Raw genomic sequence first — 18,209 nt, forward strand, 5'->3', positions numbered from 1 at the left:
CGCCCTCTCTAACAAGGTGAAATCTTGGTAAATTTGCTCACAGAAACATGAGGGTACTGGAAAAAGATTGCGGGAAATGGAATGAAAAGATAAGTTTATTTGGTGCAAAAATACTGGAATCCGTGCATAGTTTTTTCATAGCACACATTTTTCATGACTTTGTTGAAGACACCTCATACGCGTGGACTTCAGAATTTTTTGTGCCCAAATAAATTTATCATGTAATTTCATTTTGCAGACTTTTTCAGATACCCTAGTGTGGCAGCCCTCTTTACAGCATACATCTCTGTTGTGATGCTGCATGTGTGCGTGTGTGATTATCTCCCTTAGGTCTGTCTCCCTAACTAGACACAGGGCTCTGGGAAGGCCTAGAACCAGGTGCAGTTTTGCCAAGTGCTGTGCTTGACAATGAGTACGCTGTAAATATTTGTTAGATGAGTGAACAAAGAGACCAGAGAACACCCTTGTGTGTTATTAGATGTAATCACAGTAAGAAAGTCCTGTTTCTCTGGTCCATCCACTGAGACTTGGGAATAATGTGGCCATCTGTAACTCTTCCAGAGAATGATATCTATGCTAACCAGGAGTTAGTTAAATGCAAAATGCTGCGGGTTAGTCCAGGTTCTGCAATGGTGTGACCTCAAACAGCACACAACTTCCTTAGATCTCAATTTAAAATCTTACCTACAGATAAAGCATCTCCATTTGCCCTTGGACTCTCCCCAGCTGCTTCCTCCACGTCTTCACCTCCAGCCTTCCTGCCTGCCTGCCTTCTCAACTGGAAATGACTGAAGACCTCCTGAAAAGGTAGGGGAGAGCCTGCAACAGAGCCGGCTTCTCTGTGGGAGGTTGGAAGAAAGCACACGGGCGTGGGTACTAACTCTGGCACTGCCTGGGTATTGAGAAACAACTGCCAGATCCTATACCTAAAGGAAAATCAGCTTTAAAAACAAGGCTTGACTATTTGGCAAGACAAAAAGCTATTCCCAAACACAGTTTGTTGCCTACAAGCGTGTTAATTCACCAGATTCAAACGGGATAATCTATGAGCCTTGGTCAGGTGTGTTTATTTTCTTCCTTGTTTAGTTGAGATGCGTATTCTCAGGTTGATTCTTTCTGGCTCAGTCATCTCATTGCAGTAAGAATCTCAAGCTGAAATTGTTTGTTTTCTATGTATTTGGTCTAAATATTCCATGGTCAATGAAGGGGAATAACTTGGCTTCCAAACTGGAGTGCTTTAGAAGAAACTCATAAAGCTGCCTTCTTCTACTTTCCATCTCCAGGGAGGTGACACTGTAGACTCTCAGTGTGAAGCTTGCAATCTTCTCTCTGCATGTCAGTTTCTCTGTCTCTAGAAGGTCCCTGTGGTTCTTATCACCCTCAGAGTGGTGTCAGGAAGTCATTGAAATGAACCTGGAAGGAAACAAGCATGATTCCTTTTGTTGGAGAATGAACCTGTATTTTCCAAATATTCTCAAGTTTGCTGGAAAACTCCTTCAGTAAAGAATGTTTACATTCGATATTTATTTACCTGCTTTGACAATTCTAAACTACACCCAACCACCCACTTCCGAATACAGGAAAAGAATCAGAAGCCTGCAATTGTGTAACATGTAAATCTCTTCTGGACCAGGGCCCATCTCTGTGGTTTGGCAATACAACCAACACAACATCTCTTGAAAGAGAAAAAAAGAGAGAGAGAAAAATACCTTGCGAATAAAGGTAATTATTAATCTGTGAGGCACAAGAAGAATCGCATTGAGAATTTTAGGTTATAATTCACTAATTCCAACAGAGCAGTGACTAGGGCAAGGCAGTATCACCAGAAGAGAAGTAAGTCAGAGACTTTTAATTGCAGTCCGAGAATCTCAGCAGACGTCTCCGCAAGGAATCGTCTGTTGGAAGTTCCATTTTCACGTGCCAGTGAGAGTGGGGACCAGACCGAGCTGATAGCAAGAGTGGTCCTTGGAGAAGCTCCAGGATGGGGCCCGAGAACGGACACAAAACGAAGAGCTTCAAACAGAGACTGGTCTTGAAGAACAGCTTGGCTAAAGAAGCACTCTCCGAGTTTTTGGGCACATTTATAATGATCGTAAGTATTTCCTGATTTTCTCAATTCTGATCCAATTATGCTCCCACCCCCACATCCCCCCACCACCACCTGCCAAGCTAGTGGTGAAGAGTTTTGTTTCATTTTGTTTTATTGAAGCTACTTACCAGATTTTTTTTCTGCCAGGAAGCAACAAGTTACTTCTAGACTATCGGGCTATTTAGTGGCCATCATGTTGGCTTTTCATTTCCTCAAAGCATCCACAAAAGTTGGTGGCGATGGAAGAGGGTGATTAAAGTGCTTTCTTCATTTCAAGCATTTACACAGACTCCATAATGGTTCTGTGATTTAAAAGTCAGTCTTTAGAAATTTTTCTCATTGATTAATTGATTTGTACTCTGCCTGCTTTCCACAAACATTGGAGTAACTCAGTCACCTGAAATAAGTATTGACAATAAATGCTAACAACAAAGTATTGACAATAAATAAATATTGACAATAAATTTATATAAATATAAATAGGCATGGTGTGGTCAGATCATTTAACTTTTAATAAGTTAGAAATTGTATTCAGTAGGAATAGTTTACCATGCAGTGGTCCGGCTCTGACTTTGAATAATTTCTCCCATGTTTAACTCAAGATGATCTCTAAAGATCTTAATTAGACAGTTATAGGAACCTTCTAGATATACGTGAGGGACTGATTCTGAGAACCTCTTGAGTATTTGTCCAGAGATTTGTGGAGCTTTTAACAAGAGGCTGGAAAGTACATTTAAGAGACATAATCTCTGGGCTTTCATCCTGCTGCATGTTCTAGTATTCTCTGGAACCTGAATATTTAGCTGGAGCGAGACCATTTGAGAATATATGAATATCGTCATGTAGCAAAACATGCCTGCTCAAAGATTCCCTACTCCAGGAATAAGTAGTTTTACTTTCCTTGATATTAAAGACAATAGCTCATAAACTTTGTATGTTGAAGATTCTCTGCTTAGGGTAAATATATAGTAGTTTAGAGCAATAGGCTTGAAGTGCATCAGCTATGTCAGGCTTGGAAAAAAAATAGGAACTCAAAAAATGAGCTAGTGTAACATGAAGAGAGAGCCACAGCTTTATTATTCTGAGAGACTTTTCTTACCTGACTGACTCAAGTAGTATTTCCAGGACATTGTGGACCATTTCTTACCCTCTTCACCCTCCTCTGGCACTCCACTCTGCGCATCTTCACTCTTGGAATTTAGGTAAGGGAGTTAGAAGCCAAATATAGAAAGTAAAAGACAATGATTCTTTTCATTCCAATCTCCTCTTGCTGTAACCGCTTCTAGTATCATGCTATGTGACAATAGAGGGGTTGATGTCACTACAGACTGCGTTCAGCCTCCAGTGTCTTCTGGCACAGAAAATTAAAGCAAATTCCGTTACCACTCTTAGTGCTCTGCAGAAAACAAAGAGGAGGAAGTGAACTGCACATCCTTTTTTCGTAACCGAAAAACTTGAAACCTTGTTTACTTCTTAACAAGACCTGTTTCATAATCCCATTCTTTTTTTGTTCAAAGATTTATTTATTTATTTGAAAATCAGCGTTACAGAAAGAGATGGGGGGGGGGAAGGTCACAGAGAGAGAGAGACAGAGAGAGAGAGATTCTTTTTTTTAAGATTTTATTTATTTATTTGAGAGGTAGAGTTACAGACACAGAGAGAAAAAGACAGAGAGAAAGGTCTTCCTTCACTCCCCAGATGGCTGCAATGGCCAGAGCTGCGCTGATCTGAAGCCAGGAGCCAGGTGCTTCTTCCCAGTCTTCCACACAGGTGCAGGAGTCCAAGCACTTGGGCTGTCTTCTGCTGCTTTCCCAGGCCATAACAGAGAGCTGAATTGGAAGAGGAGCAGCCGGGACTAGAACCAGCGCCCATATGAAATGCTGGCGCCTCAGGCAGAGGATTAACCTACGCCTCGGCGCCAGCCCCAAGAGAGACATTTTCCTTTACTGGCTCATTCCCCAATTGGCCACAGGGGCTAGGGCTACACCAGGCCAAAGCCAAGAGCCAGGAGCCTCTTCTAGGTCTCCCACATGGGTGCAGGGGCCAAAGCATTTGGGCCATCTTCTACTGCTCTCCCAGGTCACAGCAGAGAGCTGGATCGGAAGTGGAGCAGCCAAGACGCAAACCAGCACCCATATGGGATGTTGGCGCTGCAGGTGGTGGCTTTAGCTGCTATGCCACAGTGCCAGCCACTAAGATGATTTCATCTGAATTGCTTTTAAGTAGAAGTTGGAGAAGCTTTTCCAGGTGTATTAGCAGGGAGCTGAATCAGAGAAGGTGGAACTCAAACCAGTGCCCATATGGGATGCTGGCACCCCGGGCAGAGGTTTTACCCACTGCACCACAACGCCAGCCCCAATCCCATCCTTTCCATCCTTTTTGAGAAGGTAAAAGTTGCTTTTAGCCATTCACTGTTCTGCTCATGCAGCTAGTAACATTTATTACTCAGTAGGATATTGTGTTGTGTGTGTGTGTGTGTGTGTTTAGTTTCCAGGTATGGTTCCTGGCTTATAATTCCCTCCCCATGGCAGGCCATAGAAACTAGAATTTCTCTTCCCCAAGGTGGGTCACTAAAATTACTAATATTTCTCCAGCTTTCTGTCTTGGGATGAACCATAAAGCAAGTTTCTAATGTGCCTTGCCTAATGGTGGCTCATAAGACCCTCATGACAGAGATCCTGCTCCGTACCTCGGAGGAATGAGCATTGCTCAGAGATCCCCAGAAGATCTGAACTCACAGGCCTCGCGGGGTTCCCCTGTGCGGTCCATTAGCAGATCCCATTCTTGTTGTCCAATCGCAGTTTGCCATGGTTGTCCGTGCTTTAATCATGCCTGCGCAGGGAAGTCTTCACAGAAACCCAAAAGGACAGGGTTCAGAAAGCCGAGAACAGAGGGTGTGGAGGTTCCTGGAGGGACATGTACCCGGAGATGGCATTCAAGCTCCACACCCCTTCTCCCATTCCTCCCCCCATCTCTTTACCTGTGTCCTTTAGTACAAATCGGTACATCTAAATGTTTCTGAGTTAACAAGGTGTGCAAGCAAACTTATTGAACCCAGGAATGGTATAGTGGGAACCCCAACTTAACAACTTGTCAGCCAGAAGCACAAATCAAACCACCCGGGCTTGCTATCAGCAGCTGAAGTCAAGGGACTGCAGTCTTGGGCTGAGCCCCAGCCTCTGGGATCTGATATCATCTCCAGGTAGATTGTGGTGGAACTGGATGAGGACAGCTCAGCAGCTGCGTGCGACAGAACCACTTGCTTGCTTGCTTGCTTGCTTGCTTGCTAGAACAGAGAGGTTCCCACACCTTTGAGAAGTCTTTTGTGTTAACTGTCGTGGTGTGAGAACAAAGGAAAAAACATGTTTTATTTTCCATATACACATTCAGTATTCAAGGTAGGAGCTAAAGAAATAATATCGGCCGGCGCCGCGGCTCACTAGGCTAATCCTCCGCCTGCGGTGCCGCCACCCCAGGTTCTAGTCCCAGTCGGGGCGCCAGATTCTGTCCTGGTTGCTCCTCTTCCTGTCCAGCTCTCTGCTGTGGCCCAGGAGTGCAGTGGAGGATGGCCCAGGTCTTTGGGCCCTGCACCCGCATGAGAGACCAGGAGAAGCACCTGGATCCTGGCTTCAGATTAGCGCGGTGCGCCAGCTGCAGCAGCCATTGGGGGGTGAACCAATAGAAAAGGAAGACCTTTCTCTCTGTCTCTCTCTCTCTCAGTCCACTCTGCCTGTCAAAAAAAAAAAAAAAGAAAAAAAGAAAGAATATCTTAATATTATGTTGAAAAATTAACTTTGAATCTCCTGGCCTATGCTAATCATTTCCTGAAATGAATGATTTCTATTTATACTGCATATTTATTTTCTAACGTGAACTCTAATGAAATCTATAATTATGATTATAATCTTCAGTTTTGTTGAGGCTTGTAAGGGTGTATAAACAGAGAGCTCCTGCACCAATAAATCTTTGTGGTTTTGCTCAAAGTTCATCCAAAGTAATTGTTTCTGCTTTATTAGCAAATGTGCATTTTGCCTTGCATGTTAATAAGTCATCAGGAAAGAGGACATTAAAAAGATTACAAAGGATATGTAAGATTGATTAGTCCTTTAAGTGTGTGGGATTGGTTTTCCCCAAAACCCTGGGGGTCTGATATCTTTACCCCTTCTTTTAGAAAAATCTGATTTTAGGAAAAGCATCTCAAATACTTTCATGCCAGTATAAATAACTGGTAAGGTCTGCTGGTAGCATTAAGGGAAGAGAAGGTGCATGACAAACTCTTAGTAAACTGTAAATAATACCAACAATGATTAAGCCAGAAGCCAAGGACCCAGCTCTAAGCTGGAAGGCCTTTCTCCTTCACTAGTGTCATGGAAAAGCTTTGCAGCCATCCTCCCTTTCACAGGGAAAAAGTGATTGAGCTGTAAGGGTAGGGAATGTGTATTAAGCACACAATAGATATTAGGCTCTTTAGATAACTTTGTTTAATCCTTGTAATATCTGTATTGTTACTGCTAATTAATTATAACTACTTTATACTTACTAATGATGGATAATAATTAAAAATTAGCTGCTTTATTGTCATTCATAAGCAGTTGGAGCAAACAAGGGCTCAAAGAGATAAAGTAACCCACCCAAACCAGTACAGCATTGAACTGGGAGTCTTTCTAATTCTATACACTTTATATATCACTCTTACCCATAAATAGAATCCTCTGGGGGACGCACTTGATATATGGAAAATTCCTCTAAGATTTCCAGAAGTGGGAGCCATGAGGTAGTTGTTATTTGCTTATGGGTATAAGATCTGAACTGGCGGGCATGCTGAGCCCAGACTACTCACTAACCCCACATCGTGCTTCTTCATTTTCTCTGAGGTGTAAAAGACTGCTCCATCTGTGTTGGACTGTGTGAGGTGTAGAGCAGGAAACTGTTGGGGGTCTTACACCTGGGCTTGTGACCTAGGGATGTCAAACTTCAGAATTGCATTAGCACTGCGACCCCCATGAGAACCGACAGTGTCCTTCTGTTTCCTGCTGTATTTCTTAAATGTGTTATGATCTTGTGCAATGACTTTAACATCGTGGAGTCTTTGTTTCCTCTGAATGAGATAATACTTCACAGTAGTTTTGTGAGGACTGAATGCACGTTGCTATGTAAAATCCCAGACCTAGGAAACACTGGTTCCTTTCCTCCCCTAATTGCTCCCCTTCTCTCCCACTCCAGAGTGCTTCCAGCTGGAAACAGCTGCCTTGTCTCCTCCTGGGCATCCTGCAGGTGCGTCTTTCCCCAGCACTGCCTGGAGCTCTGCACTTGTGTATGTGAGACCCCATAAACATGTGTTGAATGAAAATCTGAACTCCCCACAATCTCTAGCCATTTCAAGTCATTTCCCACAGGGCATACATTTGTTCCTCACTGTGCTGTAGACCCTCCTTTCTCTTCCAACTTCTCAAGATTCTTTGATGCAGAGCTCACCTTATCAAAGAGGCTGCTGAGAAAAGTGCAGTGGGCTGTCATATTTCCTCCTGAGGAGCAAGGGCGTCCTTCAGGGCTGGCTACAAGCGGGTGACATCTCCTTGTGTATGGGGAAAGACTCGAAATTCTTTTCTTTTCCTGTCAAGCTTCCATATTACAGGTTACCTTTTGGCCTCTCTAAAAGAGAAAAAATGCATCTTCTGCTAAAAGTAACACCCTTGATCTGTGCCCTGAAGGGAAATAGAGAACAGTTCTGGAACCCCGAATAGGGGTGGAGGTGTTACAGGAATTGATGGTGCAGGAGGGAAGAAGAAAGGAAGTGGGATGGTCCACAGTTCCTGAGAAATTTCAGATAGCACAGTGCGTCCTGCTTCTGGCTCCTGCTTCCTCAATGACTTTGTGGCCAAGTGTCCCTGCCATAGAGTTCACACTTCCATTCTGAGAGGGGCCCTAGTCAGGCATGCTCGAGAAGGAAATTCTAGAGCTTTTATTATGTTATTATTAATGGGCTGGCAGGCATTGTTGCTCAGTGGGTTAAGCCACCGCCTGCAGGGCCAGCTTCCCAAGTGAACTCCAGCTCGAGTCCTGGCTGCTCCACTTCCCATTCCAGTTCTCTGTTAAAGTGCCTGGAAAGCAATGGAAGATGGCCCAAGGACGTAGGCCCCTGCCACCCACCGTGGGAGACCTAGCTGGAGTTCCTGACTCCTGGCTTTGGCCTGGCCCAGCCTTGGCTGTTTTAGCTATTGGGAAGTAAATGGTCAGATGAAAAAGATTTCTCCCTCTCTCTTTTGTGTGTGTGTATGTGTGTGTATCTCTGCTTTTCAAAGCTAATCAACTCCATTTTGCCAGATGGGGAACCAGGTGTAACATAATTTAGAGACAAGGTCATCCAGTCCATGCATGAAAGAGCTGGGCTCAGTATCTCGCCTAATCATACTTAACATACCATTGTTTGATGAGAATCAACCCCTTTCATGTGAAATTCCAAGAGAACTTGACAAATTTTACAACTTAAAATGTATTAGATACTCATCATTGTTGTCAAAAGATGATTACATAGAACAGATGGCAGTAATGACATTTTATAAACAGTCTACTAATAGAAACCTTCTATCAGAGACCTCTTGACCACCTACAAGCACACTCAAACCTCTTTTAATCCAGGCTTCTGAGGTGATCTGGAGATGGCCTCATGGCTCTGATGAACACCAACTATGCATTTTATTCTACTTTTCTTCTTGTGCTTCTGTTTTCTACATTCTCCTTGGGACAACCCTTTTAGCCTAGAGCAAAAGACTTAGAGGGAAGTGGGCCTCAAGAGACCCTGTGACTCCTCTCTCCTGCCGCTTTTCTGGACCAACAATGCCTTGTCTTTTCTCTGTTTCTGCTCTGTTTGGTTTGTCTAGCCCTGTTTGGTTTGCAAAGCCAGCCCCAACTCCAAGCCACGGATACCAAGAACTGAGGATCTTGGAGCTAGGGCTGCCAGTTGGCTGACAGGTAACAGGTGGGAAGTCTCTGCTGTCAGGAGTGGCCTGGCCTCTTCAGGCTACAGACCATTTTCTCTTGGAGTGGTGAAGCATTGCACGGTTCTTGGACCCTCACACAATGGCTTTGAAATAAAGGGATCTCTGACCCCACCATCTTCCAGAAGAGGGAATGGAAGCCGCCAGCCTCACAGAATTCTGTTAAATGCTCTTTCCACCTCAGCAGAACATCAAAGAGCACTGTCACAGCCCAGCCCACAGCTTCTTGTTGTTCACTTCTGAGTTATGTTCAATATTCAGTCCATCACAAGTTGGTACTTGTGAACTTGAATGTTCTATCCATTTAAGAAAGTCCAAGGTTCTAAACCTGAGCGTGTATTAAAGCTAAACACTGAGGATTCTTGCCCCAATACCCTCCGTAGAATGTAAACAGACCTGAAGCATGAGGTTCGAGGCACTCGATGAGGGAAAGACAGGGATTAACACTTTTTTTTTTTTTTTTTTTTGACAGGCAGAGTGGATAGTGAGAGAGAGAGACAGAGAGAAAGGTCTTCCTTTACCGTTGGTTCACCCTCCAATGGCCACTGCCGCCGGCGCACCACGCTGATCCGAAGCCGGGAGCCAGGTGCTTCTCCTGGTCTCCCATGGGGTGCAGGGCCCAAGCACTTGGGCCATCCTCCACTGCACTCCCAGGCCACAACAGAGAGCTGGCCTGGAAGAGGGGCAACTGGGACAGAATCTGGCGCCCTGACTGGGACTAGAACCCGATGTGCTGGTGCCTCAAGGCAGAGGATTAGCCTAGTGAGCCTCGGCACCGGCCAGGGATTAACACTTACTGAGCACACTATACACCAGAAACTCTTTAATCCTTAACAAAATCTCAAGAGGTAAAGGAATTGTTCTCATTAGCCATATGAGGAAATTAATATCTAGTATGATCAGTGACTCCCCCAAAGTGTATGGCATAACTGGGATTAGAATTTAATCTATCTGGTTTCTTTTCACCACACGAAGTTGACATTCTCATCCAGGCTTTAGAATACTTACTATTGTCATGTGTGATGTTGTTTTGTGTGTTTTTAAAGTTTACATTGAAGTAGCACCTCGACAGTAGGGACTCCATTTTGGAGCACTTAAGACTCCATTCTGGGAAAGCACCCCCCCCCCCCCATGAGACTCTGGTCTGAAACTATGATCTAAAACAGTAGAACAATAGCAGTCCACTACATCACACTTGGCAGAGCATAGAAACCCCTAGCATAATTGTTCAAGCTTGAAAGTAAAAAGGTTGCACCTGGGTTAATGATAAAAATGTAATTTGTCTATGTCCTACATATAATTAAAACCAATACCTGGATTAATGTCAGGATTACAAGATTGTAACTGGTATTGTCAAGATTATAATTGATACTAGTTTCCCATAGGTTTTAGGTCAGCTTGACCCCGGTAACCATGTATTCCCCCCTGTTCCTAGCAACCATGAATTCCCCTCCCGATTTTGTGGTTTTTGCCTTTATAAACCCTGTTGCTTTAGGCTTCAGGGTCGAGAGTTCTTTAGGGCATGAGCCCACTCTCCACCGCCGGCAAATAAAGGACCATCAAATTTTATCAATGTGTGGAGCTCCTTTGTTCATACTCGCTCAGGTACAACATTTTGGAGGCCCCAGCGAGATATGGAGACCACCTCCGGGAAGACCTCGCTCCGATCCTTCCAGGTTGGTGCTCTGGCCATAGGGGAGGCGCCCCCTGATGATGTTCCAGGGCCCCGTGTCCCGATTCATCGACCTGGGAGGCTCGGCTCGACCTCTTCACCTACCAATTGGCCTTAGGTCCTCTGGTAAGTCGACTCCTGTTTTCTGGTGGCGCCTTCTGGGTATTGGAGGTCTGACGAGACGCCAATACAGTCTCCGTTCCGTTTGAGCGCGACGGCGTTAGGACGGGAGACTCTGGTCTGGTTAAAGAAAGGCCTGTCCTGGATGTACTGGTTTCTGTTCCTGTCTCGTGGCCACTTTCTGATGCACCGTCTGGGAGGTAAACTCTTCTCCCTGTCCTGCCTGTTTGTCTCCTTTATTCCCTTGTCTCTGGAGTCTCTGTCCCTTCCCTGAGCATGGGCTCTGCTCAGTCTAAGGGACACCTTTTCAATGTAAATTTTCTCTTTTAAATCTAACAAGATTGCTGCCTTAAAAATTGCCTGTAACTTGCCAATGTTTTGTGGCTTGGGTTTTACAGATCTGGTTGAAAAATAACAACGGGTGATCAGCCCTGATGTGGATTTTTCAATCTCTGGTTTATGTCATTGATTTCTAGCTAGAGTTTTATAAAAAGAGTAAAATTCCATGTAAATGTAATTTTGACTTTAATTCAGACAAAGGTATGATACAATATCAACATGTTAAGTCACTGAGGTGTAACTGCTAAATATAAATTGGGTAAAGGTAAATGAGATAAATGTGTCTAACAAAAATGTCTTCGTTAGAGTCCATATATAAAAAAAATAATTCAAAACTGCTTAAAAGTAACTAAGGTTAAAATTTGATGTGTTATCTTATTCTAAAAAAGTTGTCTTAATTTACAAATTTTTAAAGAATTATTTACTGAATTCAGGACTTATATTAAAATAAAAAAGGCCACAAGTATAAAACTGTTCTTGGTAAGAAAAAAAAAAAAAACAGGTTTCAATTGTAAAAAGAGGTTTTAAATTTAAGTTGTAAAAAGTGTAAAAAGGTCACAAAAGGTAATAAAAAATTTTCTAAATACAAAAGCTATTAATTAGAATATTCTTTTAATAGTTTTTATTTAATTGGTGACTCTGCCGTTTTCAAGCCGGATCCAGTAAGCTCTCTTCTCTTTCCTGGTTCTGACTCTGTTACAATTGTTCCAAGTTATGAAATGAGTCCATGGGCTAACTTGTATTTAAGGATTTTATTTCCCATTTTATTGACAAAGAAACATCAATTTTGTATCCTATTGGTGTTCTGTCTCTCTTTTAATTCTGATAGTTTAAAAACAGCTGTGTTTTTATTAAAAATTATGGTTTATTTTATTTATTTATTTTTATTTTTATTTTTGACAGGCAGAGTGGACAATAGAGGGAGACAGAGAGAAAGGTCTTCCTTTTTGCCGTTGGTTCACCCTCCAATGGCCGCCACGGTAGGCACGCTGTGGCCGGCGCACCGCGCTGTTCCGAAGGCAGGAGCCAGGTGCTTCTCCTGGTCTCCCATGGGGTGCAGGGCCCAAGCACTTGGGCCATCCTCCACTGCCCTCCCTGGCCACAGCAGAGAGCTGGCCTGGAAGAGGGGCAACCGGGACAGGATCGGTGCCCCGACCAGGACTAGAACCCGGTGTGCCGGCGCCGCAAGGCGGAGGATTAGCCTGTTAAGCCACGGCGCTGGCCTAAAAAATTATGGTTTAAATATATACTCATTCTAAAACATTTAAATGTTCACTTTGTAACAAAATTAGGTCTACTCATACAAATGTGCAAAAGTTACAAATGTCTAATAATTTTGCTGTGTTATCAGTCACGATGGCTATCTTAATAAAAGGAGGCCCAAAGAACTAAAAAGAAATAAATGATTGATAAAATCTTACAGGTACTTTCTAAAATAGTGTGTAAAGTAAACAAGTGCCTCTTCTTGTTGTCTAGTAAGTTTTATAATTTTAACCATGACCACTCAAAGCCTTAATATTATCCAACTTTAATATCTGTGCTCGTTTTACAAATAGGAAATATAATTCCACTAAGCAATTTTAATAATTCTTAGTGCGATGGCAATTTTTTCACGTTTCCTCTTCTGTGAATTGCCTGCTTATACCCTCTGTACATTTCTCTTTGAGATATTTTACTTTGTTTTAATGATTATGTGATAATTGGTATTTCTTTTAAATTTTTAAAATTAGGATTTGATAGTTTGCTTTTCAATTTCTACTCCAACTTCCTATTAATGTAAACACTGGGAGGCAGTGGTGTTGATAGGTAATTGGGTTCCTGCCACCCATGTCGAAGGCTCGGATTGAATTTCTGGCTCCTGGCTTCCATGGAGCCATTGCAGGCATCTGGAGAGTGAAATGGTAGATAAGAGTTTTCTCTCTCTCCTCTATCTGTGTGTGTGTGTGTATGTGAGTCTCTCAATTTTATAAATAATATTCTCAAATTGCTTTGAGAACAATATTTTGTGAACAATATTGCTTAGGAATAATATTATGTATTTTGATCTTTTAGCCAGAAAATTTGACCATTTTATTATTAATTCAAGTAAGTTTATAGATTCCTACTGATCTACTGTATAGATAAAATATAATAGCTATTAGCCATATGTGACTATTTAAATTAATTAAGCATAGAAAAAATAAAAATTTAATTCCTTAGTCTGTTTTTTTTTAAGATTTATTTATTTATTTGAAAAGCAGACTTAGAGAGAGAAGGAGAAACAGAGATGTATCTTCCATCCACTGATTCACTCCCCAAATGGCCAAAACAGCCAGAAGTGGGCCAATCCAAAGCCAGGAGCCAGGAGCTTCTTCCAGATCTCCCATTTTGGTGCAGGGGTCCAAGCACTTGAGCCATCTCCCTCTGCTTTCCCAGGCACATTAGGAGGGAGCTGGATCAGAAGTGGAGCAGCCAGATCTCAAATTGGCACTCATATGGGTTGGTGGAATTTGCTATGCCACAGCATCAGCTCGAATCTCTCAGTCTTATTTGTCTCATTTCAAGTGCTAAGAGCCGGGAGTGGTGACTGGCTACCATACTGAAGAATAACTTGACCTCCTTGAAAAATGTTCCATGATGGCACCAAAACAGCATTTTTTTTAATCACAATAATGAGGGCTTTTATCTTCTTTCTTTCTAGGCCTCACATAAATATTTTCTTCTTATTGTCTTATTTTTGTGCCTAAAACCTATGGTACAATGTTAGGAGAATCTATCATTGTGGTGTTCTCATTTTATTCTGTTTTTTTTTTTTTAAACCTGCATTTAATGTTTGGGTATTACTTACAGGTTGTTGGTAAACAGTCTTGATTCAAGTAGAAAAGTCATGTCCATCCCTCATTTACTAAAACTTTCATTAGGAGTTATGGCTGAATTTTTTTTAAAAATCCCTTTTCTGCATCTATTGAAATAAATACTAGAGTTCCTCTTTTATCTGTTGATCCAGTAAATCACATTGATAAATATTTTTAGCATTAAGTCATTCTTACATTCCTAGGGTTAAGCATCACCTAATCACTGAACATTTAGTTTACTATGTTTTATTAAAGATTTGGATTGTAATTTTTTATTATGTTATCTGTGTCTAGTTTTATTACCAAGGTTATATTAGCTTAATGAATGAACTGGAATTCTTTCCCCCTTGTTCTAGTTCTGGAACGTTTTGTATAAAATGGGAATCACCTGTCCTTCGAAGATTACTTTCTATGTGTACTGAAAAAGAGAGACAAGGATTTATTTGAGAGTTATAGGTCTAATTTAGATTTTCTGGTTTTTATTTCACTTTGGCAATGACATATTTATCTAGGAAGTTGTTTTTCATTCATGGTTTCAACTACAGTTTTTAAAAATTGTTAACTTCTATAGCTTTGGCAACTCATGACTAGAGCCTAGGGAGATCACTGACGCCATAAATAAGAGTGTCAAATTGTTAAGTCAACAACAGGAGTCACTGTGTACTTACTTCTCATGTGGGATCTGTCCTTAATGTGTTGTCCAATGTGAAGTAATGCTATAACTAGTACTGAAGCAATATTTTACACTTTGTGTTTCTGTGTGGGTGCAAACTGATGAAGTCTTTACTTAATATATACTAAATCGATCTTCTATATATAAAGATAATTGAAAATGAATCTTGATGTGAATGGAAGGGAGAGGGAGCGGAAGATGGGATGGGTGCGAGTGGGAGGGAAATTATGGGGGGGGGGAGCCATTGCAATCCATAAACTGTACTTTGGAAATTTATATTTACTAAATAAAAAAAAAAAGAAAACACACACACACAAAAAAATTGTTAACTTTCTAAACTAATACTTTGAAAGCCATAATTCTGAATAGACTTTTCATGTTATTTGCTTATGGATTTTGTTAGCCGTCACAAAACACACTGAACACCAGAGTAAGGGAAAGGGTTTATTGGGGAAAAGCCAGCAGGCTGGAGGGAAGGGGCGAAGAGGGCAAAGGAGGGTAAGAGAGAAAGAGGAGAGAGAAGAGGGGGGAGTGCAGGAGGAGAGAAGGCTAGAGAGAGCGAGCAGGAGAGAAGAGAGACGCCAAGAGAGCACGTGTTCAGGAACAGGCCCCTTTAAAGAGTGGGCAGGGAAGCAGGAGCAGCGAATCCCATTAGGATGGGGGTGGAGCTTGAGCACAGAGGTTGGGCCATGTGGCCACCTGGCTAAAACTGCGCCAGTTTCCTAACAGCTTTTATAACTTTATCTGTGGTGATGAACTCTTTTCAAGTTCTAAAAGAATTGTTTGTAAAATTTAAATAAAACTTTTTAACAGACACATGGAAATTGTACATATTTATGGATACTATGTAACATTTTGATACATATATATGAGTAGAAAGTCCTAGCAGGGTAAATATATCTATCTCCTCAAACGTTTGCTATTCCTTTGTGGTAAAAACATTCAAGACCCTATATTTCAGGTTATTATTTTTAGAGACAAATACCTGCACATTAACATTATCTATAATGCCTCTACTATTCAGTTTTCTTTTTTTTAAAGATTTATTTATTTATTATTTGAAAGGCAGAATTACAGAGACGTGGGGGGGGGGGAGAGAGAGAGAGAGAGAGAGAGTCTCCTGGCTCACTCCTCAAATGGCTGCAATGGCTGAAGCTGGGCCGATCTGAAACCAGGAGCCAGGAGCTTCTTCCAGGTCTCCCCTGTGGGTGCAGGGGCCCAAGGACTTGTACTGCTTTTCCAGGACACATCAGAAAGCCGAATCAGAAGTGAAGTAACTGGTTCTTGAACCAGCGCCCATATGGGATGCCAGCACTGCAGGCAGTGGTTAAAGCCACTATGATACAGCGCCAACCCCCTCAGTTTTCTTTATTTCCCCTTTCTCCTCTAACAGCTCTTTCTGTTCTTTATCCACAGATTTTTAAAAAAAATGTATTCTTAAAGTTTAAAGTAAATCTCCATCTTTTCTCTTCTGAACTTAAAAAAAAAACTTTAAAAACATTAATTCCAATTAATCAGTTTACATATCATTGCTACTTAAATCCCTCTCATTATTATTAAAGATGTTTTAAAAGTGAATATTTACTTAAATTTTGTATAATATACTAGCTTGTTTGCTGATGATTACTGCATACTTCCCCTTTGTTTGGGATTCTCTCTGTGCAGTCCTTTCTTTAGGAAATCTCTCAGGAAGGGTGTGTGTAATTTTCTCCATTTTGGTTTCTCTAAATTTATCTTTGTTTCACACTTAAGTCAGAATGATAAATTAATGATTGAGTTTTATTTTTTTTAATTCTTTTAAAAAGATTTATTTTATTTATTTGAAAGACAGAGTTACAGAGAGAGGAAGAGACGGAGAGGTCAGTCTTCCATCCGCTGGTTCACTCCCCCAGATGGCTGCAACGGCTGGAGCTGCACCGATCTGAAGCCAGAAGCCAGCAGCTTCTTCCAGGTCTCCTATGTGATTGCAAGGGCCCAAGGACTTGGGCCATCTTCCACTGCTTTCCCAGGTCATAGCAGAGAGCTGGATCAGAAGTGGAACAGCTGGGACTAGAACCGGCACCCATAAGGGATGGTGGTGCCTCAGGCCAGGGGTTTAACCTGCTGCACCACAGCGCCGGCCCCAGTTGAGTTTTTGGATGGTGAATAACTTTTCATAGCATTTTGCAAGGGTCATCCAATGTTTATTATTGATATGGACAAGTCTGTTTTTTATCTTATTTTATTCTGTAGTAATCTGTACTTCTCCGACTACTAGTAGGAGTTTCTTGTTTCTTACTCTGCAATGTTACTATCATATAAATGACAGAGGGACTTATTTCATTTTCAGTGCTCATGATCCATTGCTCATCTTCAATTAAAAGTTTTATAATTTTTGTCAGTCTTGGAGAATTCTTGTCTCTATCACCTTTCCTTCCCTCCTATTTTCTGCTTTTGGAGCTCACTGCACTTCTTTTTTTTTTTTTTTTTTTTTTTTTTTTCCTGACAGGCAGAGTGGACAGTGAGAGAGAGAGAGAGACAGAGAGAAAGGTCTTCCTTTACTGTTGGTTCACCCTCCAATGGCTGCTGCGGCCTGCGCGCTGCGGCCGGCGCACCGCACCGATCCGAAGGCAGGAGCCAGGTGCTTCTCCTGGTCTCCCACTCGGGTGCAGGGCCCAAGCACTTGGGCCATCCTCCACTGCACTCCCTGGCCACAGCAGAGAGCTGGCCTGGAAGAGGGGCAACCGGGACAGAATCCGGTGCCCCGACCAGGACTAGAACCCGGGGTGCTGGCGCCGCAGAAGGAGGATTAGCCTAGTGAGCCGTGGCGCTGGCCTCACTGCACTTCTACACATGCTTGACTTTCTCACTTGCTTCCCCCTTTGGGTCTCTTTTGTGTTTCTCTTATATTCTTCATCTATATTGAATTGTCCATTTTGTCTCAAATCTATCTTCCAGTTCACCAATCCCGTATTCAGTTGCACCTAATCTTCTTTGACACACCCACTGCGTCTTTAGTTTCAAAAACATGGTTTAATTTCTGTAAGTTCTCTTTGGTTCTTCTTCACTGCTTTCTCTTCTTATGTGCCTTTTTTTTTTTTTTTCACTGACTCACCAAAGCCAGATATATTTATAGTAACTTAGGACTGCCCTGCCATCTCAAGTCCGGGGGAGCTAATCCTTCTGCTTAGTTTATCTACCGACTCTCATTCATGAAGGATATTTTCCTTTAGTGTTTTGTGAATTTGTAAATTCTTTAGACAGGTTTATTTTTCTCTACGGGAATTCCATATGGCCTGGGCTGTGGACTTGTTCTTCCACAGCAGGTGTGCATCTGCTTCTGCTGGGTTCCCCAGGTGGATCACAGCCAGACATGATTACTGTCAAGTGGGAAACAGGAAAGACTGATGGATGCAGGTGTCTGTCGAGGAGCACTGCCCCAAAGGTTCAGGTCTCCGCTCCCTTGCTCCCAAAGTGGGATGGGAGACCCTGAATGACTAAGCAG

General features: G+C 42.2%; 1 protein-coding gene across 2 annotated transcripts in view; it reads left to right on the forward strand.

Annotated features, from left to right (window-relative positions):
• Positions 1-1,693: 1,693 nt before the first annotated feature.
• Positions 1,694-18,209, forward strand: part of AQP9 (aquaporin 9) — a 44,294-nt gene continuing 27,778 nt past the window's right edge. Inside the window, exons 1-2 of one of the 2 annotated variants that reach the window (XM_062206007.1) lie at positions 1,694-2,092; positions 7,313-7,363. In XM_062206007.1, the coding sequence (XP_062061991.1) occupies positions 1,982-2,092; positions 7,313-7,363 (162 nt within the window). In that variant the 5' untranslated portion in view covers positions 1,694-1,981. The remainder of the gene's footprint in view (positions 2,093-7,312; positions 7,364-18,209) is intronic. The other variant, XM_062206008.1, reaches the window with a different exon arrangement.

Source organism: Lepus europaeus, chromosome 11 (assembly GCF_033115175.1).
Source record: "Lepus europaeus isolate LE1 chromosome 11, mLepTim1.pri, whole genome shotgun sequence".
Lineage (NCBI taxonomy): Eukaryota > Metazoa > Chordata > Mammalia > Lagomorpha > Leporidae > Lepus > Lepus europaeus.